This window comes from Tyto alba, unplaced genomic scaffold (genome assembly GCF_018691265.1).
Source record: "Tyto alba isolate M040663 unplaced genomic scaffold, T.alba_DEE_v4.0 Super-Scaffold_22, whole genome shotgun sequence".
In the NCBI taxonomy this organism is placed as follows: Eukaryota; Metazoa; Chordata; class Aves; order Strigiformes; family Tytonidae; genus Tyto; species Tyto alba.
This window is the reverse complement of record NW_024881296.1, coordinates 4,119,733-4,143,394: the sequence shown is the minus strand read 5'-3', so window position 1 is coordinate 4,143,394 and position 23,662 is coordinate 4,119,733. Positions and strand designations below refer to the sequence as shown.

Genomic DNA, 23,662 nt, shown 5'->3' with positions numbered 1-23,662 from the left:
AAAAGTGTAGAATTTTTATATTTTTCATAAGTCATTCATTTTCCATAGCATGCAATATATTTTTTCTGTATAATTTGTAGTTTCTTTCTTAACTTTGGTTATCTGTTTTGGTTAATTTTATTGTCTTTTGTCGATGCCTGCAAGTTTATGAAGTTAATTTTTGCCTCAATGTCCTACTGTTTAAAAAAAAAAAATCGACTTTAAGTTACTGTTGAAGCACTTGTAGCATTTTTGCTTAGCAACAGTAAAGTCAAGTCCAAAAAGAACTTACAAAATAATTTTATCATTATCACTTTCTTTTTAGGAAAGGTGTAAAAATACCGGTAGCTGTAGACATGTAGAAGTAATCTATTTTTACCATATTTATCATACTTGTTGGATTTGTTAGAACGTCAAAGGCTATGTCTTTAGTGTTGTATGATATTCCAAGAATTCATCTACAGTGTTTTAGCTAGAATTCCAGGCTGCTTCAGACACCCAGTGCTGATACATGTACTGCCCTTGTTGACACCTCACACTCAGATACATTAGGTGCTGTAAGGAAATCTTATGGTCTTCTAGAGCAAGTGGTACTGGGAGCTTCCCAGGAAGGACCCTTTTCTGCCTTATTGCTACATAAAGAGAAATGGTAGCTGATGGGTGTTGAAGGAGTGTCTATCCTCAGCACAGGTAAATGTGTCCATGAGATCACTCCCAATGCACTTGAAGCTTTTTCCTGGGAATATCAACAAGATTTCTCTCTTTACAATAATTTAATTAGTTTGTTTTTGCTAATAGGAAATGCACATATTTAGTTTCGGGGTGGAGGCTGTCCTTCAGCCTCCTTAGTACCACAGTGTAAATGCAGACACTATTAATGATGTAAAACCCCAAACATTTATGTGTGCCCACCAGCCAGTTTGTTCATGATCTTTAGATGCATTCCAGATTCCAAATATAAGGTGTGAATACATTATAGCTAGTGCATATAAAGTCTAAGCATAAAATAGGCAACTAGAAAACACATTTGTGAATGAATGATGAAAAAGGTTCCTCAGAACAATATTCTTGTTAACTCAAAGTTTAAAGAAGTTCCTATTCATTGAGAGTATTGGAGGAGGGATGTTATGCAATATAACGGTTCATATTTCTTTCTTTTTCTTAGTAATCATTATTTTAGAGTGATTGGTCATAAATGTGCTTTGTAACATAAGGAAACATCAAACTGCTGGGCTAGCTTAACTAAGTATCTACCTTAACTGTAAAAATATAATGTTAAAAAGCCTTTTTAATGAAAATTAATTTTGCTATAGGAGTAAAAAGCATGGTGAAAGATCAACCACTGGTTTTCCATAATAAAATTAAATCATCAGGTTATACAGCTGCACCACTGTGAGTAGATACATTACTATTTTGTCTGTTTTATTGTGTGTGATATTTTGTCAGATAATAGAGCCATGTAGTCTCATGACTGTGAAATTAATTACCTGTGAAAAACAGATGTAATGTTATCAAACAAAAGAATTTTAAGATTATGTTGTAAACCACAATTTTTGCAGCTTCTGGTCAGTGTTCAACTTCCTTTCAAAACCTGTGTTAGGCATCCTGTCTCTTACATATGATTAAACTCTTGTTTCTTCAGCTTGCAGAAGGTAATGTCTGAGAACTTTAAATGAATGGATTTTGACCTTCAGAATGCATTATCCACCAAATAACTCACAGAAAGTAAAACTGAGGTGCAAACTGGAGCATTAGATCATTAGAAAGTTGTCTTGTCATCAGTGTGTATGTTATCTTACCTACAGACATTGCTAGCAGACATAAATAGTGAGAAGGAAGTAGGACTGTTTTTTGTTTGAAACAAATTATTTCTCTTATGCAACATTCAGTGTTTCAGGAGAGTCTGTGTTCTTTCTTGTAGAATGACCATGTTTTCTCTAAATAATAACCAGAAGAAAAAAGAGGTATCAAAGTGGAAGACCAGTTGTAAATGGTAGGTAATCTAGCAATTTAATTAGAGGAGGAACAAATTAAAATGAGGATAAGTACAGTTCTATTGGCAATATGGCTTGTAGCTGCTTCTCTCACTGGAACCTTTCTGTTAGAGGTATCAATGGAACTAAAAGGCTTTGTAAATTAGATTTGCTATAAAATGACTGCAGCAAGTGATTCAGATTATCAGACTGTCAATTAAATTTGAGTCTTACATGGAAAATATACATATCTATTTTCTTATATTTTTGTTGTTAGAAACAAGAACAATTATTAAATATGGTTGGAAGCATAGTCCCCAGCATGTTCTTAAGCTGTAATTCTAGTCAGAAAAATAACTGACTGTGGCACAGTGAGACTTAAGTGATTTCAGGTCATGTACCTTATTCACCCCTCAAGTCATGTTGTCTTAAGCTAATGCAAGCTTAATCAAACAGATGTAAACAGAGTATACATAATGGTAATTTGACTAGTGGATTCATCATCACTGTGGACACAAAGAATTAATAGAGTGAATGTTTTTTTCAAAGCTGGCACTTTGATGTTAATTGGTGTGACATGTTAAATGGGGATATTACACACATTTTTTCTCTTTAGTATTATATACAGTCTTTGTTCTATGTAGTACAAACATAAAAGTAAAGAATTATTAATGCCATCATTTTTCTCTTTTTAAAAAACCTGTTTCTTAAACACTTAATAGCTCAAGACTAAGTTTTTGTAACCCTTGCACACATAGGCAAGCCTTTAGATGAGCACTTGAGATAATTTCAAGATTGGTTTGTGCTATTTTATGATGGATTAAGGTACTCAGCACTTTAAGTTTGGTGTGAGGTTTTTTTAGTATCTTGTTAAATAGATGATCAGTGTAATTATTTTTACATATGGAGATATTTTTCATGTTGCTTATGTCACAAGATAGAGTTTGCGTTGCTCGAGTACTTTTATTAGGTATGCAACTGAAGAAATTTGATTATATGTACAAGTTCATGTTAATTCTTGATCTCATGAATTCATAACAGTTGGTGATAGGAATCATTTAAGTATGACAATTTAAAATTCATTCTGACTCTTATCTTGGATTTAACATAACTTTTCCAGGAAATATTTATATAAAGATGTTTAGAATAGCTCCCAGAGAACATTTATTTCATAACTGAAATGAAAAAGTACCAGGTTTAGATATCTTAATATTTTTCTTCTCTTTCTCTTTTTTCCTTCTTTGAAGTAAAAATAAAGAATATCCGTTGGAAAGTTATCCTCCAATCAAATATGAGAAGGAGATATCTGTTACTTTTAAACCAACCCCAATTTGTTGCATTCAGCATTCTGGTATGTATAGACTTTATAACATGTACAGTTGTGTCAGAAGGAAAACAGAATTTCTGTGACACGGTTTATTAAGACCATGGATATACTAGGTTAATTCCCACAAAACTTCGTGGCAATACTATGTTCTGTTCGATCATAATTTTTTAATTTGCAAAATCGTGCAAGCTGTTGACACATATGCAAAAGGATTCTAATTCTCTGGTTTTACATCTTGTTTCCTTTGGACTTGTTCTATGACCTTCCCACTACAACTTGAAAGTTAGTAGTCTAGTGAGTTCTTTCAATGAAGAATTTATTTTCTGAGACATTTACTTAGTGTCACTAGGGTGTATTAAAAGTTGAAGTTCTGTTTCAAAAGAATTAGAATACTCCTATTTCTTATGTAAAGATTATTCATTTTTTATATATTAAAATATAAAAAAATAGTTCTTTCATATAAACCAAAGAAGAGTATTTTTCTTAACAGCTTTGGACATGAGTCTTGTAATAGCTTTAGTCATTTCCAATCCATATAAGTATGATTATAGAGAAACCACTTCTTAGATTAGTAAACAAATGTATTACCAAGTATATAATTATGTCAATGTACACCATGCAAACCACAATATTTTCAAAGTATTTAAAAATATATATCTTTATGAACGTTTTGAAGACAAGAGCAACTTCCATCTTCAAGAAATAAAAGCAACTAGATGCAATCAATAACTTTTCTAAAATACATTCCAGCTATCTCTCTGTTTCCTAAAGAATGGGAGGAAATAATTTTTATGGCTCCTGAAAGAAATTGGTTGCAGAGAGCTTATTACTAACACAATGTGAGTCTCAATATTCACCTTTAGTAAGTGACTCTCGAGATTAGAAATATGAATCTCCTATCTGTTTATATTGCCATAAATTGGTAAAAAAATGTGTTGTGGAATATAGTCTTCTGAACCTGCAATGTGGATGGTACTTGGATGGTGGATAGCAGTGTGTAATGTTGGTGAAGTCAAGCATGACTTTTATTCCCTCTCCAATTGTAAAGATGCTCAGGAGATTTATGAAGGGGATGTTCAGGTGGTACCTCTTTAAAAATACTAGTGAATAAAGTGAATCTAGTAGCATTGCTTTGAATTCTGTGCTTCATTTCTGTACTTTTTCTCATTGCGTTCTATTCTTGCTCCACCCTCCCATATTTTTTCCCATTGCTTCATTCATCTGGTCTTTATTATTTTATTTTTTTTCAGGAAAGGTTTTGAGCGAAAAATTAAGTTTCACAAATCACTGCCATTATGTAGACATAAAGGGAGTCTATCCTGTCATTATGTGCCTCTGCTGATTATCAGCATAAATGAAAAGTCTGACTGAATTTGGATAGTTTTTAGGATTAGTTTATGAAGGAAATTTTTCATCTTTAAGAAACAATCCAGAATTACTAATATGTGCTTTTTATTCTAATATAGAAGAAAAGGTGATGTAACTTTAATAAGAAGATATAAAAAAATGAGTGTAAGGAAATAGATTTAAATGACTGCTAAAAATTTCTGCACTTAAATTTTTGTAGCACTTTTTTTGTGAAAAGTGAATTTCTGTCTTGTGATAAATAAATATTTTGAGAATATGTCAGGACAAGAAATTAATTGCATACAAATTCCTACCAGTGTAGGAAATGAATACCTGGTTTGTGTTTTGTTGTAATGACATATGTGACTTTTTATGATTAAATGAAATAGCACTTTAGGTCCTTGTTGCTTTCAAATATAAATCATTAGACGCTCTTCTTTATAGGGGATGGAGAAATGCTGGCTTGTGGCCTGGCCGACAAAACTGTACTGATATTCAATTCCAATCTCACTGATACATGTAATGTCTTTTCAGGTAAATTTATTATTTACATTATTGAAGAAATAGTATATGATTGAGTTTAACCTAAAATGGCATAGTAATTAAAACATTCCACTTATATCACCTTGAGAAGAACAAGGGAGAGGGGATACTCAGGATTTAATATGTAGAAGTTATTTTTCTGATTAGTTAATCTTGCTCTAGAATTGAACTGCCTACCAGGTTTTCCCTTTTCTTAATTTTTTGAGAGATAGACAGTAATATATCACAATATATATTGCAATTTGCATTGTGTATTTATATTACAATAATTAAATAGTAATAATAAAGACAATATATTGTAATGATAATGCATGTGTATATTTCAGTAGTGTATTGTAATAGATTATTAGCCAAAAAATTGACTGCAATGACGTGGCAAAAAATGGGTTTGGTTTGCAGCTCCAGACTTCTAAAGAACAATAATTTAAAAAAAAAAAAAGGGACTATTCCTATGGAGAAATCCATATCTGCAAAAGTGCATGCACATGCAAGCACACGTGCATTACTTAACATTGTAAATGAACCTTAAAAAAAAAAAAAAAGAATTCTTAATTTCTACAAGAACCGATTGTTACATTTTTAATAACAGTAAATGTTATGACTTTAAATCAGTCCTGTTAAATTAATTTTCTGTGTAAGTTCTTAATGGAAGATGATTGTCATTTACTAGCAGGCTCTGACAAGTAGAGTATTTTAAGTATTTTAAATTGAGTATGTTAAGTCAAGTAGAGTATTTTAAGTTAAGATGTAAATGATTTTCAAGAACTTTAAAGTCTTTTTTTTTTTTTTGGTAACAGGAATACTCTGAACATGAAGTAGAATATAAATGTTGGAAAATTATTCCATGATGTTATAAATTATCATTGTACCGTATGTGTTCTGTGGCTGTTCTTTGTAGTTTGTCTTTTACATAGCAGATCCAGTTTCTCTTTATATGAACCTCTAAGAAGTTAGTCTGGTTTTACTTTGATGTAGATAGAGATTATATGCTGCAGAAAGTGACATGTGAAATACTATTTTTTTGATTTTTTTTTTCACTGGAGTTTGATTTTATGCAGGCTTCCTTGATAATATTCATTGATAATAAAATCGGTATTGGCTGGTTTTTATCTTTATTTAATCTTAGGAGTAGATACTAATTTCACTGACTTTGTTGTATCTATACCTCTGTATACTTGCTATATACCAAATAATATCTAAGGAATGGCTCAACACTGACAATAACAGAAAACATAAACTTTAATAAGAAACAATATTCATCTAAGTAGACATATTTGAAAGCAGAAAAAAAAATGTTAGATTTTAGAGGTTTCTAAATTTGAAAGAAAACCTTAGTTCATGTTACTCTAAATCATGAAGGAAACTGTACTTAGGTTTTGACACATTATTAATGATAGGCTTTGCCTTTCTATGAAGTAAAATTAAATACTATGATTTCATGTTTCAACATTCAGAGCTCCCTAAAATACTGCAGCCATCTGTGAATGCAGGTTGATTTATTGTGATGACAAGAGTAAAGAGACCTGCACCAAACTTCATGCTACTAGAGAAGCATTTTCTGGTGCCTGTAGTTAAGGCATCAAGTACTAGTTCTTTGTCTTGCTTTAATTTCATTTTTTTGTTGTTGTTGTCACTAAATTGTTCTTCTGACAGTTAGCTTTGTTCTGTTTTCTTGGGTTTTGCACTACTATCTAATTTATTTGTTATCTTTCATTCTTTATTCTATGTCTTTTTTTATGATGCACAGTCTGAAGAGTTGTAAACCATATTCTACTTCAGGCTCTTTAGGTAGCATAAGAATGCAACCTGTGCCTGTAATTCTTTTCAAAAACAACACAAATGTGAAACAGTCAGATACTATGCTGTAGGGGAATGGGAACCACAGACTATTAGTTACGTGCTTATTTCATTCATGTAGTTCTTCTGTACAGTTCAGATTATCATGAAATCACCTATTTATTTTCTACTTTATGTGCCTTTGGTTTTGAAGTGTCATAATAAATTTATTTTCTTTTCATTAAAACCCATGCTACATTGCTCTTATTCAGAGCTGCAATTAATGGTAATGTAAAATTTTCCTTTTGCAAGGAACAGCAATGATAATTTCAATACAGTATTTACATCTGAATATAGCTGATTATTGAATATCATATTTTCATAATGCACCATCAGAGAGGAGTGATATAACAGCAGAAATTTTCCTATAGCCCTAATTTATTCAGTTTTGTTCCCTGAAGTGCTCAGTTACAATTTTAAATAGTTCTGCATTCCTATTCTGTGTTGGCTCTTCAGGTCTATGTTCTATAATGAAGTGCAGGTACTGTTGACTAGCTTTAAAATAGTTACAGGCAGCAGGGCCTTTTTGAAGTCTTTTTACAAAATCAGCTACTGTCCTTCTCAATGTACTTCAGGACTGGGCAACCCAGAGTAATGCCTGTTTTGAGACTTACTGGCCTCTTGCAAGCCAGCTGGCATTTTCTTCACTGTGCTTTGGGATTGGGGGACCTGGAGTGCAGAAATTCTTAAGCTTTTGCATGGCCCTTCCAATTTTCCAGACCTCAGATTTTCCTAAAGCTTCTCATTTTCCTTACCACTTTGGAAAACTGTTTTGTATATTCTGGTGGTAAGTTGGTTTTGTTTGTTTTGTGTTGTTGTTTTTTTTTTTTTTTTTTTTTTTTTTTATTATCGTTTATTTATTCTTTAATGCAGATAGTTCAAGGCTTCCAAATGGTTTCACAAAACCAAAGCCTCCAAATAAATCTTTCTGTTGAGAATAAAATAAGTATAGTACTTGCATATATGCTTATGCAGTACTTATGCTGTTTTCTGGTAAAAATTCTACAGGTCTTTGGTAAGTGGGAATTAAAATATCATGTTTATAAGCCTTTTTATAGATACATGTTATCATAGGAGATCTTAATTTCTAAGATAAATTGATTAGCCTTCCTGTAATTTAAAGCAATATTTTTTTTTTTAATATAAAACTTCAGTTGACTAAAGAGAAAATGTGCACAAGAGGGCAGCATAAGAACTTTGAATGTTTTAAGGCTAGATGAAATTAATCAGATTTTATCTGGACAAATAAGAATAATATGTGCTAAAGTTCATTAAATTTGTTTGACATATTTTCTTCTTTTTTGACCTTTTTGATCAGCATTTAGATCAAACTAATAATTTTAGCTTCTGGATGATGTTTCTGGCTTTTGAAGTTCTTTCTTTGTAAGTTTCTAATCTTGTTTTTAAGTGTGTGACACCAAAATGGAAAAGTCTGCTTCTTGTAGAATATTTTTGCTATTAACTGGGGATTATAATACTTCAAACTATGATTTTTAAAGAGGCAGTTACATTTTTTTTAATCTAATGAAACAGTCCTACGGAAGCTGTTGTAGTGTCATGTTTTTTACAAAAACAGTTAGCTCAGTAATAAAAGCCTAATGAATAAAATAAAGTATTGCAACTATTTGCAAGGTCTGAAGTGGTTTCTAGATCATGTTTAATATAAAGTTATAATACTCAGATTGTCTTTTCAAGTAATACTGTGTCTTTGTTTAAACTGAATTTCAAGGATGTTTCTTGAAAATGCTCTTCCAAAAACTTTGAAAAATTAGTCAGAATTATCATTATCTGATTATTAATGAGAGACATTTTTACATGTTTTTTGCTGGAAGAAAAAAATCAATAACTGGTTTACTGCTATGAGTTTTAACCCAACCATTTGAAGCGTGTATTTAAAAAATATTGTAATATTGTGTATCATTTTACTAAAACAATACATTTAACTCTAGAGAAATGTATAAATTCAAAGAATTATCATTATGAAGTTTCCCTTATTATTTTTATTAGGTCATGATGGTGCACTTAACTCTGTTGGATGGAGTCATGACAAGCAGTGGTTAGTTTCTGCATCAGAAGACAGAACTTTAAGGGTCTGGTCAGTCTGCAATAATGAACCTGCCCTGATTCTGGTAATTAGAAACCCCTGTGAGTTTGGTTCACAGAGGACACTGTTTTTCACTTTCTTCTACTTCCCTTTTAACAGCTATATAGAAGGAACTTACTGACTTTCAAAGCTACTGAGTGGTGGTGATTCCATCTGATTGTCTGCGTGGTGTCTGTTGATTTCAAATCAGGCTTTTATCATGATAATTTATGAAAAGAAAATAAAACAACCTTTGTAGATATAACTAGTGGGCATGTCTGGAAGTTTTGGTTTTATTGTCTGCTCTGTATATTCTATTTTCGTTGGCTCAGCTCTTGACTTTATAGTCTGCTCCCCAGTTCAAATGGAAGTTTAGAGTATGAAGCTAGATTGTATTAGATTTAATTGATTACAGATACTATTAACTTTACTGCCAACTAATTTAAGTAGAATGAAAACTTTATTTTGAGATTAATAGATGTCAAAAATAGGAAGGGCCACTACATAGTAGGTTAACCTTCTGGCGTATGATCAGAATAACAGAGAAACTATGCCTTAACACCAGGAATCTCAGACAAAAAATATTCATTATCTTGGAATCCATTTTTAATAATTTTATTTGCATTTCAGGGAAAAGAAAAGTTCTGTAAGGCTGTGCGCTTTGCACAGTTTTACTTTATAGATGCATTTATATTGCTGTGTTGTGGAGCTGAATTTCATCTGTTAAGTTTCCATGTAGACACAACCAGGGATGACCTCAATCGGTGAGTACAATTTCTCATTAACAGACCAGCGAAAGTACTTGTACTGTTTGATCTGTGATTATGTGGGTGGTGAGGTGGGCTGGAAGGAAAGAATGTTACAGAAGAAAAAAAATTGAACAAATAGTAAAAACTATTTGTAAAAACATCTTTGTTCTAGCAAAACAGAAAAATAAAATGAAATGTCAAAGAACTTTTTATAGTGCATACCTTAACTTCCACAAACACTGTTTTACTATCACTGTTACCATTTGGGACCTTCTAAGCTTTACCTTCTGCCTGTTTACATCTCAGTGTGCACTGATGTCTTAAGTTATGCTTGAGTAGCTATTGCAAAGCTTTCTCTTGTGAGAATATTCTATATGCTTTTTCTTTCAGACTCCAACATGCTGTGACTGTTTTCTTCCTTCTCTGTCAAATAGAAATAGATCACTTTCATAATTTTCACTGACTTTCCAACTGTTATATTGTATCTAATTACTTATTTTGTCCTTGTGTTTCTTCATTGTTAGGCATCCTTCATGCACTTTTTGCCAGTACTGTTCTGTGTATCATTTTATGTCTTCTTCTTTCCAACTTGGAATAAATTCTTTTACTAAATGTCTGATATACCTTTTCTATTCTTTTAGTTTATAATTGGAGCTAAAATTGTCCTTGTATCCTTTTTACTCAGTTTGTTTGCTCTTCATTTGCTCTTGCTGGTTTTCAATGGTATTTGTGTATATGAGACTTTATTACATTCAAATATATATACATATATGCATGTATATATGTATATGTTTAGAGACAATAGCATTTAAAAACACCTTAAAGAGGTATTTTTCTTTGTCTGATGTTCAGATTTTGAGTGGAAGGACAAACAGATTCCAGGTCACACAACTGAAGTCTATTAGTTGATCTTGTGAATGGCGTGTTCTATCTGTTCATGATATTAAATAGTATTGGGCTGCATCCTTAGATGGGAAAACTGGCCTATTTTCTTAGTAGTTTTGCCCCTGCACGGAAAAACATACTAATCACAGGCTTAAATATGTTTTTGAATAGGAATGTGTTCCTGGATTGAGGCATGAACCTGGTAGGTGGAACTTCACTGAAACTTTAAATGGTCATACAGAAAACAAAAGGAGGAAAAGTACCAAATTATATCACTCCTTTAAAATACACTTGCTTAAGAACAGAAATTCCTTCTTATTTGAAAAAGTATCTAAAGGATTGTGATCTAAATTCTGTTTAAAATTTCTTCAAAATGGTTAATTAATTGTGATTTTCAGTCACCTTCTTTGTTTTGCAATTAATCCACTGTCCCTTGTGATCTTTTAGCTTCCATTTCTGGTCAAAACACTCGATGAGGGTGTTGTTGTGGCTTTTATTATTTTAGTCATTTACTCTATTTGGAATGGAAATACAGCAAATAGACTGGAAAACTAAATACAAAGAAACACAGAATTTCCTGCTTTACATCAGGAGGACAAAACTAATAGAATAAAATGAAAATACCGAAATAGGGACACAAGTTCTTTTGAAAGGATTTCCCTGCACTACTTCCCCCACACACTTTGAATTTGTTTTCTTGTAACTGGTTCTACAGAGATTTCATGTTCTGAAGTGCTAACCCTATAGCAAAGTGTAACAGTTCAAGAATGCAGGAAAAGTGATTCTTGTTTTCAGGTTTGCTTGAAATCTATTCATAGTGTAAACAAATAGTATTTGGAAACTGAGGCAGGCAACTGCTTCTCTTATACCATTCTTAACTTTTTAAATTTGTGCAGGGAATTGTGGAGGAACTTAGAAAAAGAAGATGGAAAACAATATTCTGATCTTTTACATCCTTCCTTCTTCTGATTATTTTTCAGTTTTAAGATTTAGATAAAATATTTTTTCCTTCAATTTGTGGGGGCTTAGCCTTTATGTGCTGGTTTCAGCAGGTTTTGGAACTTTTATTATAGTATATAATGTGCTGGCTCTAGATATCTCCTTTGTTTGTTTGTTTTTTTTTTAACAAATACTCATGTCTCCCAGAGAAAAGTATCCAGTAACCTGAAGAAAATCCATACATCAGTTACTGTTGTGGAAGACTTGTCTGAACTGCCTTTAAGCTAGTTAGTTCAGAAACTAAAGGTAGTATGGAACTTGATGTAATTGTACAATCCACTTCAAACAGTTTTGTAAGGACTTCGGCAGTGAGCTTCAACTGTGTTCTGCGATGTTCTGATTCCTTTGTTAGAAGCATACAATATCCTGGTTTAAAGCTGTTAAAGTATGTATGTAGGGTTGTGCTTCTAGTAAAATTTTGTTATTGCCATGCTCTTGATATTTCCTGATGCATTAATATGAACTCAAAAACATGCAATTAGACTCTCTGGAATATTAATCTAATGCCAAAATACCAAACACACAATTGTAGACATTACAACAAATCCACGAACCAGCCTAAGGCCTGGTTATATCTATATCTGTATCTATATCATCTATATCTATATATCTGTAGCTATAGAAAAAGGTATTAAAGGTTAATTTCCTCTGACATTTTCTTGTGGATTCCTTCCAGTTCATTTCCCAGCATTTCTTCCTTTTTTTGAACACTGCATCATTCCTTTAGTTTCTCACAAGTCTTTCATTCTCCTTACTGATTCAAGTTTGGAAGAATGCTTGAATGGAACTGACTCAAGAAGACACTAGATCTAACCTCAAAGCATGCTTTATACCCTTAATTAGAAGGGCACGGCAATGCAGTCTGGCTAACCAATAGTTTGCTACTGTATTTCAGATGTGAAGACAGTACAATGACAAATCATATCACTGTTACTCTGTGCAGAGTTTTCAAAGAAATCCCCATAAATATTAATTAACTAAGCATTACAGCAACTCAATTAAATGGTTAGATATTGGTTCAGTTTTAAAGGTGAAACTGAGAAGTGGAAGTAAGAAAGAAGAATGTTATATTCCATACTGACTTATTTAAATATATCCTTATTTACAAATGTCATAGAGGAGATTTACTGCAGTTCTGGTAATAGGAGACAGAACTCCTGACTTCTGCTCCTATGATTAGTCTCAAAATGATTCACAACCAGAAAAATTTTCTTTACATTCTCCAAAATTACTAACTATTGCATTTCCACTCTCATCAACAGTTGTATATGCTGATATGAAGTGTAACTATTTGCTTCTCAGATTATTATTATTTTAAAAATTCTTAATTACTTTTAATTCACATAAGAATTTGAACAGAACAAAACATCTATGGGTTGTTATCTCATTTTTATAGTATTTATGTACTGTTTTAATGATCAGCATGCTAGAGGTCACAATCATGAATAGAATTTACCTACACAAAACAGATAAGCAGGCACTCCTTTATTCCAGTGCTGGGGAACATGGGGGATAGCTCCACCAAAGACATGTTCATCGACAGGTACAAAGCACGACACATTTATACACTTTTTCAGCAGAGTCATGGTTACATAACATCAATAAACTGCATAGAGTTTAATTTGACCTCTATAATGATTGGCTTTCAGTTACCTCACCTTATCTATATTCCTATTCTATGGAAATCATTGGTCATCTTTACTGATGGATTTGAATTCAGAGGAGAGGGTGATGATTAGCATATTTATGTTATTCCCTGGAAGTTATTATCATATGAAAATATCCCTAATGCATATGTGGTTATGTTGGATGGGGGTCCTCTGGTGGTCATCGATAGTCTTCCTCACTGTGTCTGCTGATTGAACTCCATCCTTACACATGCCCATTTCATCTTTGGCTGATCTTCCAAACCAAAACCAGTATCTTCTGGTACCTATTGTTTTGACTCAAGGTCCATAACCAGTACCCATTGTTTTAATTCAAAGTCCATAACGATTCTTATAGAGATTGAGGAACACGCCATACTAGTTATGTATTCCTAAGGGCCTTAACGTACCTTGTATTCTCATAGCTGCTATAACTGCATTTTAAAATCAAAATCATATTCTAAACTAAAATCAAAATAATAATCTAGGATTCAAGCTGTTTTATTAGGGTAACTGCAACAAGCATGGACAATTTGAAAGGAGTTTAAATAGGAGAAAACTGTGTTCCATTTTAAAGCCATTATATTTAGGAACTGGTTGTAGTAATCATACATACAGTAAGGGAAGTAATGATAAAATATCTGCTCTGATGAAATGAGAAGCTATACCAGAACAAATTATAGATGGATAGAGCAAAGGCCATGCTAAGTGAGTGTAAAATTTAGCATGATAATTATAGATAAGAGTGTATCCATTTAGAATATAATGTAGAAATTCTGAGTTATTGTGATATGTTGACCTTTGCTGGAAGCTCAGACTGCACCCAGTTGCTTATTCACTCTCTCCCAGTGGGATCCCCAGTAGGATAGGGGGTGAGAATTGAAGGGCAAAAAATGCCTCCCCATCCAATTTTATTGCTGAGCTTGGTGTTATATGTTATGGAATATCTCTCTGGATAATTCAGGTAAGTGGTCGTGGCTATGTCCCCATCTGACCGCTTGCACTCCCCAGCCTAATCACTCTGGGGGCACAGTGAGAAACACAGAGAATCTTAACGCTGTGAAGACACTGTTCAGCAATAGATAAAACCCTGGTGTGTTATCAACACTGTTTTGGTCACAAATGTAAAACACAGCACCATACAAGCTACTATGAAGAAAATTAGCTCCACCCCAACCAGACCCAGTACAGTTGTTAACAACTCTGTTTATATTCCTTAGGTGATAACTTATATGGAAATCACACTCTTCTTGCCCAACATATCCGTATGCGCATCCATGGAGGAATGTTTTCTGTTGACTTTGGTGGATTTATGATCATATCCATGTTGTCTGTGCTGATATATTTCAGTAAACAGAAAGTTCTAATCAGACTGAATATGATATTATCTTATATAAAAAAGTCTGAAGCCATTTTAGAGGGCTTGGCATGTCTGCAACATCTGCCTGAAGCTGGGAGATATCCGACAGGACCTTGAAGAGTCCATTGTATGTTGGAAAGCCAAATATTTTGGCAGTGTGTAATCAGCCCTGTGTTCTGTTGCCATCTAAGTGGAAATGATTCTTTCTTCACTGTTTTCTCCTAATTTTCTTTCTTATTGCCCCTATGATCAGCACTTTAAATGCTATACAAGTGGTATTTCTGCTTTGTGATCATGGGTACTTGACAGATTTTTTTTCTCTTCAACAATTTCAATATACATGCAGGATTATTTTATTGTTTAGTGTTGATGAAATATCTATCTTATGTGTACAAATATCATGTTTCTATTCATCCAAATGAGTTTTGTTACCAAGTTTTTAGAGTTCAGCAATGAGTCAAAAGGTCTGTGTCTTTAATTTTTAATAATGAAAGAAAGCATTTTTATTTGCTTTGTGATTCCAATGGGAGTTTACTGGTGGCCACAAATCATAATTTATTTCATTAACACTATCATTCATTTGATATTTTCTGCAGATACAAACCAAGAAGTGTTTGCAAATTGGTACAGAAATTTACCATGGCTTCAACAATGGAGATTACCAGCCTTTCAGCAGTAAATGATTTCTACTCTTGTATCCTTTGTACTTATTATTTTTTTTGGACTTAATGACATGGAAATAACTTCAGTTAAAGTAATTAGCATTTGATTCTTTACCACTCTTTTTCAATTAGAGGAAAAATGCTGTATTTTTTTTTGTAGTATTGAACTTCAGCCTTGGACATAAAATTTTAAGATTTCTGGTGCTGCTCATAGAGCACGAAATACAACAGACTCTTGATACCTATTTATCTGTCTTTTTGTCCATCTATATGCTTTTGTTCCTTTAGATTAGTTTAACTTTAACACAGAGAACCTTACAGATATTGTACTTACAGCTGGCAGCAACCGAGCATTGGAAATTTTTGACCTCAATGCAGGCTGCAGCACAGCAGTGATACCAGAAGTTCATACTAGATCAGTCCATCAGATCTGCCAAAATAAGGTCTATACTTTCATGAATTTTATTTGTAGTACTGCTATAGTTCCATTACCAAAGAAATTGAAGGCTAAAAATATAATTGACAGTAATCAATAAGGTTTTTTATATGTTGGCAAGGATGGAAAAGGTCATAAATCTGTGTGATAAAGGCACCCAGATCTCATTTATTCTCTTGTGGAAAGCAGGGAGCAGCGAGAATGGCTGAACAAGCTTGCTATTAAGGAAATGTATATTACCCTTTGCCTTGCTTGTGCCAGACTGTAATACTGTAGTTCAGAAGGAACTTTTCCTTATGTAACCATTCTCCTCTAAAGTTGAATGTGAAGTCATTTGATTTATTCTGAAACTTTAGAAACAGCAACTAAAAAAAATGAATTACTCAGTACTGCAATAAAATAGATGACTTAAAACCCCTCATCCTTGCTCTTTTTTTTTCTACTTAAAGATTGATTTGAATGTTTGGAGGTCTTATGGTACTGTACATGCTGGAATGCCTACTGCATTAGGTTTGGTTGAGTATGGTTCTTCATTTCCAGTTGGAAAGTCCTTGCTTCTGAGGGTTTAAAACAGTTCTTTATTACTACTTTTGTAGAACTCTTTGTGGGTTTTCTTGAGAGATGTGATCTGGTAGAACACTTTAAATCATACTAACCATATTGGTACTGTTTGTAACACATATAGGCTTAAAGTTCTGGCTTTTCTTTTTGCTTGGTCAGCTTAGTGGCTTCAGGTTATTTAATCAAGAAAAACTTTAAAGCTGTGGGCAAGTGTTCATTTGGGAAAAAGCCTAGAGGTATGTGGTATAGCAAAGAAAATTGACCATTTGGGGGCAAAATTATAGATCAAGGTTCTCTATTTTTTCAGTTATATAAAATTAATACTTTAGATAAGTCCATAGGAAAATTACACATCAACTATTTTGTTACAGTTGTATAGTTTAAAGCTGTTAGATCAAATATAACTCAGTATATTTACATTAAGATAATATGCTAAAATATTATATAGACATAAAAATATGCAGAATTCTGTGTGTAAATTATATCCTGTTTAAAGTGTGAAACACAGTGGAATCTAAGGTTAGCTAGTGATGAGGGATGATGCAATAGAAGCAAATCTATGGAGTGAAACAGTGGATGCTTAATATCCAGTGCCTACACAACAAAATTTATGAAGGTGTTCCTTTGGATTAGTCCTAGTCTCATTTTGTGGACTGAATACTCATTAATGATTGTAATATATATATTCTTGAAGTGCATTTTCTGGTTTAGATTCATGCAAATCAGTTCCCATGTTCCAAGACTGCTTTGTGTTGATAACTGGACAATAGTAAGTGGGGATGATCAGGAGATTTATTCTCTAAATAAAAAAAAGAAAATCTATTTGGAAGGTCTTATAAAACACTAAGGAAGAATAGTAGAATAGTTCCAATTAAGTGTGGGAGAAATGTGTTAGTAAATTATTAAATACATAGGATATTCTAGAAACATAGGTCAACAGCATGACCTTCTGTTATTTCTGGTTTTGGACAGCAGCAACTGTAAGCAAGTATATATAATTTGCAGTGTAATGACTTAGATTTTAAGTTGTTCTCTTGGTCTGTTCTAGAGATTTTTTGCAAGAATTGGCAATGTGTGAAATTCATCTCAGCTGGCAGTGTACTTGATTAAGCTTATTATATTGTTTAGAATATGTTCTCTTCACAGCAGATATTGTCTGATGTGCAATAGAACAGTATTCTGAATCTTCCTCTGGGACAGTTTAGCAGGAAATACTGCAAATATGTGTATATATATACGCATATTAATGTGAAAAATTTGGCTGCACTGACTGTTATAAAGTATATCTCTTAGAAGATGATGGGGTGGGACAACCATTTTAATGGGTGTCTGTAATTCCTGTTTCTGCTTAGATTTTTAGTACTCTAAAAGTGAAAATATATTTAGAAGATATTAGGTATTACTATGTCTGTATGAGTTATTAATCAAGAAGCACAGACTGGGAGTGAAAACTAAATAAACTTGTCATATTACTTGCACATGTATATAAGCTTCTGCTAAATCAGTGTTTCTGTAAAGACACAGATTATCTGCATGACACTACAGAAATTTAGAATGTGTTATAGGTAAATGTTCAGAGGGACATTCAAATATTTAAATATCAGCTGAATCTAAGAACTGGTTGCCTTGATCTCTTGTCTAATTTTGAAAATCTCTCTGTGGCCTGTTATATAAAATTAATGTCAAAGTCTTCCATCTCTCAAGAATCAAGAAAACCTTGTTTTGCTTATGAAAATCTGCAGTAATTGCAATGAAGCCAGAGTAGAATTCTTTATAGATGCTCCTCTTGAAATCTTCCCAAAATATACTGGCTAAAATCATTGAGTTTACCCACATCGCCTCCAAATTTTCTAATGACTGTAGATGGTCAGAAGCATCACTTTACATTTAGTAGAGTATAGCACATACCTTGTTTCTTGTCTTGATCCAATAATGATATGCTGAAGATGATAAACCACGCTACTGAAATCATTACTTGCCACAGTTTATCTTTCTTTAGCAGGAATGTTTTGAATCTTCCTGGGTGTAATTACGGTGTAAAATCAGACTGTATCCTTGCTTGAAATATTAAATCTTCAGCCTCTGTACAGATGTAAGTACAGTTGATGAAACTTGTCCCTTATCTGAAGCTTGAATTATGCAAGGTAATCTCTGTTCTTGTTAACACTTTGTGAAATATTGAAGATTAATGTAGAGTAAGTAGTCATACAGTGTACATATATAGAATACATACATGGAGTGCTTGCTATTGTAGGCTAGCAAATTGCTGCAGTGGTCCTTTTCAGATGAGGTGTGAATCTGGTGGTGGTTCTGTCCATTCTTACTGACTTCTCCCTCTTCCCTGGAGACAAGAACGGTGGCAGCAACCAGATGGGGCTTCCATCTTGTGTTCTATCTTGTCACTCTTCTCCCTTTCCCACTGGCAACAGTGATGGCTGCACCACCTCAAACTTCTGGACAGTTTGCTGGAGTTCCAGAATAACCAACCTACAGCTGAAGCCTGCACCTCTGACCCTGTGCCACTTGGCCAGTTTACATCTCCAAACCTATTATTTCACCAGTTGAAGCTATGCTGTATCTCTCTATTTCATTACAGGTGCTCTGCTTCTGCGGCTGAGTCTTCACTTCTCCAACTCCTACAACCTCTTTTCCTTTTCCCTCTCATATATAATTCCCTCACTCTAGTAGAATCCTCCTCCCCTGCTCCATACTGTTCCAGTCATCCACAACCATGTAGATTACTCTTGTTCGCAGCTCCTTTGCCTTGATTATATCTTCCCTTCTCACCTCTTTGAACCTCAGTGTCTTGCAAGGGTCCAGAGGAGGCAGATGCAAGGATTCGAAGAAACTAGGCTTGGAGAGGTAACGGCCATGAGGGAAGAGAAAGATGCAAGGAAGTGCAGATAGCAGCATCAGTAAAGCTCAATTCCAGAAGGTTGGGACTTCTGCTTTAGTACAAAGAATAATTCTAAACATCCTTAAATTAAATGTAATAGCACAGTTAGAAAGTCTTCCCATTTTAAACTTAGTTTTTAATGCAAATGATTACTCCAGAAATGAAAAATTCAATTGTATAATGCTGAAGAAAAATTACAAAAACTGCATGAAAGCTGGGGAAAAAAATAATCATTACTGTGACTCAACAGAGAGAAATGTAAGAAAAAAATCTTGGCGGGCAAATCTTTAAAGACAAGACAGTAGTTTCCATATTTACACAAGGTAAGAAGCTGCCCTATGTTGTTACATATTCATAGTGAGATGAAGAATAATGAATACAGTGAAAATATATCTGCACACTAGCATTGCATCATGATGAGAAGTACATATTACTGTACTTAATCTTTCCTTCTTTATCTGTGTTAACTGTAGCCAAATGTCTTAATACTACCCGGTTTGATCTGGAAATCATAAATTGCAACAGTGGTTGAAAGTAATATATGTCTATATATACACACTGTATATATATGTATGCCAACAGATATACAAATATTTTTGCACTATACCTCTCCATCTATAGTATTTCAGTGACTTGATTGTGTTTTCTTCAGGTTTTTTCTTATATTCTACAGAACAGTATTTTGTGTTGTGAATTTTTGTTATTTCATCAATATCAGGGAAGAGAAATCAGAGCAAGAATGTAGAAAGCATCTCAGAATGGAGATAGATATGCTAATACTTACTAAAAGGCCATTTTAGAGCTGAACTTACGGGGCTGTGACAAATTTAGAGTATTGGATGAAGAAAAACAGCAGAAGGAAAAGAGGAAGCTGGGCAAAATTGTAACAGAAAAAACCTCACATAAGAAAGAAATTGTTCTGGGTAGAGTGCTTACTACCAGATTTTTGTTTATATATTTGTTTTATTTGTGGCATATTACTTCCTGTTTGTCATCTACTTTAGATTAGTACAGTTATTTAGGATTTTATATATAAAGAACCCTTAGTCCTGGATCCAAAGTAGTGCAACTTATCTTACCATAGTCCATGAAAGGAAGCCACAAAAATACATGCCTAGCTCTTGAAGCTCCATATATGAATAAAGCTTACACAATTAAATTGCTTGCAGAACACTAGGTCTTATAGACCTAATTGTTTAGAACCTCTATAATCTTGATTTAGTGAAGCATATTAATGTTTATTATTCCAAACTTCAGTGTATTTTTGTTTTCTTAAAAAACATTTTGGCACCAAATTCCCCTGGAAGTAATCGGGGCATATCAGATAATGACAATACAAAGCTTGTTGTTCTTTATATACAGGTTCTTCCAGCAATAACAAAACTAATTAAGCATAATTTCTAAAGGATTTTAAGCCTGTTTTCTTAAAGATCACCAAAATCCACCATGAAAACTTCTATTTGACTACCTTTATAACCTTCACCTCCCCATCACATGCACTTTCAGTTTTGTTTCCTATGTTCCCTAAACACTCTGCCCCTATCGAAACCTTATTTTCTTGTTGTGTCCTTATTACTGGTTGCCTGAGAGGCAGGCTATACTGCATGCCTGTTCTAAATTACTCTTTTGTTGGCTGGTTAATGACTTGTTAAACAAACTCATTTTCCTTAATGGCTGTGCTGGTTTGAATTTCTGTCTGCTAGTTACTCATTTACATGTATTTTGTGGAAACATAATTATCATAAGACCTTTATCTCTCTGTCAGATTGGATTTAAATAGTGAAGCAGGTTAAAAAAATTCTGGATGGGAATCAGCAGGCAGTACAGTTGCATAAGCATCATTTCATCAGGAAATGGTTAAATACATGGTCCTGTGGAGATGTGGTGGTGATACTGCTGCAGATTCATGCAATAGATTACTTTTCAGTGCATTTGCTTAGGAGCTAGGGGAAAGAGGTTCATTGTTCTCAGCCTGAGGAAACAGGTGGAAATCATAGAATCATAGAATGGTTTGGATTGGAGAGAACTTAAAGATCATCTCGCTCCAACCCCCTGCCACGGGTAGGGACACCTTCCACCAGACCAGGTTGCTCAAAGCCCCATCCAGCCTGGCCTTGGACACTTCCAGGGAAGCCACGGCTTTCCTGGGCAACCTGTTCCGGTGCCTCACCACCCTCACAGTAAAGAATTTCTTCCTCATATCTAAACTGAATCTACCCTCATTCAGTTTAAGACCATTACCCCTTGTCCTATCACTGCACTGACTGATAGAGTCCCTATCTATCTTTCCTGTAGCCCCCTTTAAGTACTGGGAGGCCACCATAAGGTCTCTCCAGAGTCTTCTCCAGGCTGAACAACCCCAACTCTCTCAGCTTGTCCTCATAAGGGAGGTGCTCCAGTTCCCCAATCGCCTTCATGGCCTCCTCTGGATCTGCTCGAGCAGGTCCATATCCTTCTTATATTGGGGGCCCTAGAGCTGGACACAGTATTGCAGGTGGGGTCTCATGAGAGCAAAGTAGAGGGGGAGAATCACCTCCCTCGACCTGCTGGCCACACTCCTCTTGATGCTGCCCAGGACACGGTTGGCTTTCTGGGCCGTGAGTGCACATTACTGACTCATACTCAGTTTTCCATCCACCAGTACCTGCAAGTCCTTCTCCACAGGGCTGCTCTCAATCCACTCTTCACTGAGCCTGTATTTGTACATGGGACTGCTTCAACTCATGTGCAGGACTTTTCACTTGGCCTTGTTGAACTTCACGAGGTTTGCAAGGTCCTAACTCTCAAGACTGTCAAGGTCCTTCTGGATGGCATCCCTTCCCTTCAGCGTGTCGACTGCACCACACAGCTTGGTGGTGTTGCTGAACTTGCTGAGGATGCACTCAATCCCACTGTTCATGTCTCCAACAGAGATGTTAGCCTCCCACTTTTTAGTGATAGGCTGGTGTTAAGGGATCCTCTACTCTTTTTCCTGAACCTGTATCTGGTGTCCAGACCTTACTTTCAGAATTACTTCTGATATTTTAGCTCAGGGTGTTACTAGACCCAAGTGAGGTCATTAAGATCCTTCTAAGGAATGAGCAGATATCACTTTTCTGGCTGTAGCAACTTCACCTCAGTCTAATAAGTAGTCCTTATCCGTCTTATAACAAGCCTGACAAGGTAAATATCCTAAACTGTTAATAATGGCTTTATACTTCTGTAAATTGTTTTATTCAACCAGTGATTTCTACCTTGACAATTTCAGTTTGATACATAAGATCACCTAATGAAAATTGACCAAAGTATTATGTGACACAATGATTACCAAAGTATCATGTGACTTTTCATGGTTCTGTTGCTTTACATACTAACTTTTAAGAAATGTAGTAAAATTAATTGTTTGAAATATCAGAATTGTGTTCCTGTCTTACAGTTGAGGAACCTCTGAGATATGGAAATAGATGGCAATTAGACATCAGACTACAAAGGTTCAGAGCTTTAGTGTTAACAATACATTTGTAGTGCTGCAAAACATATTCTTTGAAAAGGAATCTACCAGTATCAGTCACAAATATTTGGATGGTATTATGTTCTGTTAGCAAGCACAGTTATAGATTACATTAATTTTCAGAGAAACAACAAAGTTTGTAGTTTTCTGCCCACGGCCATTTGTTTCAAAATTCACTGGTACATTAATTAGGAAAAGTACATGATATGAAGGCTGAAAAATGTAATAGGCAACTCAGAAGTTTCAGTCAGTTAATTTTTTTCCTAGCCATAGTGTCAAACCTGTCTGAAGGCATGTGCTTGCTTGGAAAATGTGGAGTGTTTTCTGAGACATCTATTAACTGGTGACTGTATCATAAGCCAGCTGCACTGTTTGAATGATATCAGTGGTGTTCAGATGGAAATAGTGAATGAGATAGGGATTCTATTGAACCATGTCCTTCCTGGAGTCAAATTTTCTGTAGAAGTTGCAATGTAGTTAGTCTAGAGAGAAGCTGAGAAGGGATTACAGTGGTAGACGAGGAAGATGATGGAACATAGTCAAGTGATTTGTCTCTCAGAATGAAAGAATATGGTTTGAAGAATGTGTTAGAATATGCTACTTTTTGCATTGGACTCTCATGAATTATAGATTACTATAGATTAATAAACTATGAAACCACAAAGGGATAAATAAAATTCAGCTTGCATATAGTATATATTACCTTGTCTTCTACAGCAATATTCACTAGTAAATGTAGTTTGAAGTTACAAGTATAGCTTTATATTAGTAATGTATGTTATCAACAAAATGTAAGGTCAGGGAAGGAATAAAAGGATTACACTTCTTGTGTGTATTACTGTCAGTGTATTCTAAAGTAAAGGAGTAGTGCATGACGTAAATCTGTATGT

General features: G+C 34.1%; 1 protein-coding gene across 1 annotated transcript in view; it reads left to right on the top strand.

The window, feature by feature from the left end:
- WDR27 (WD repeat domain 27) overlaps window positions 1-23,662 on the top strand; it is a 123,640-nt gene that overhangs the window by 19,945 nt on the left and 80,033 nt on the right. Inside the window, exons 15-22 of the mRNA XM_042795631.1 lie at window positions 1,293-1,371; window positions 1,901-1,972; window positions 3,200-3,303; window positions 5,071-5,160; window positions 9,013-9,134; window positions 9,719-9,852; window positions 15,324-15,421; window positions 15,711-15,832. Coding sequence (XP_042651565.1) covers window positions 1,293-1,371; window positions 1,901-1,972; window positions 3,200-3,303; window positions 5,071-5,160; window positions 9,013-9,134; window positions 9,719-9,852; window positions 15,324-15,421; window positions 15,711-15,832 — 821 coding nt within the window. The remainder of the gene's footprint in view (window positions 1-1,292; window positions 1,372-1,900; window positions 1,973-3,199; window positions 3,304-5,070; window positions 5,161-9,012; window positions 9,135-9,718; window positions 9,853-15,323; window positions 15,422-15,710; window positions 15,833-23,662) is intronic.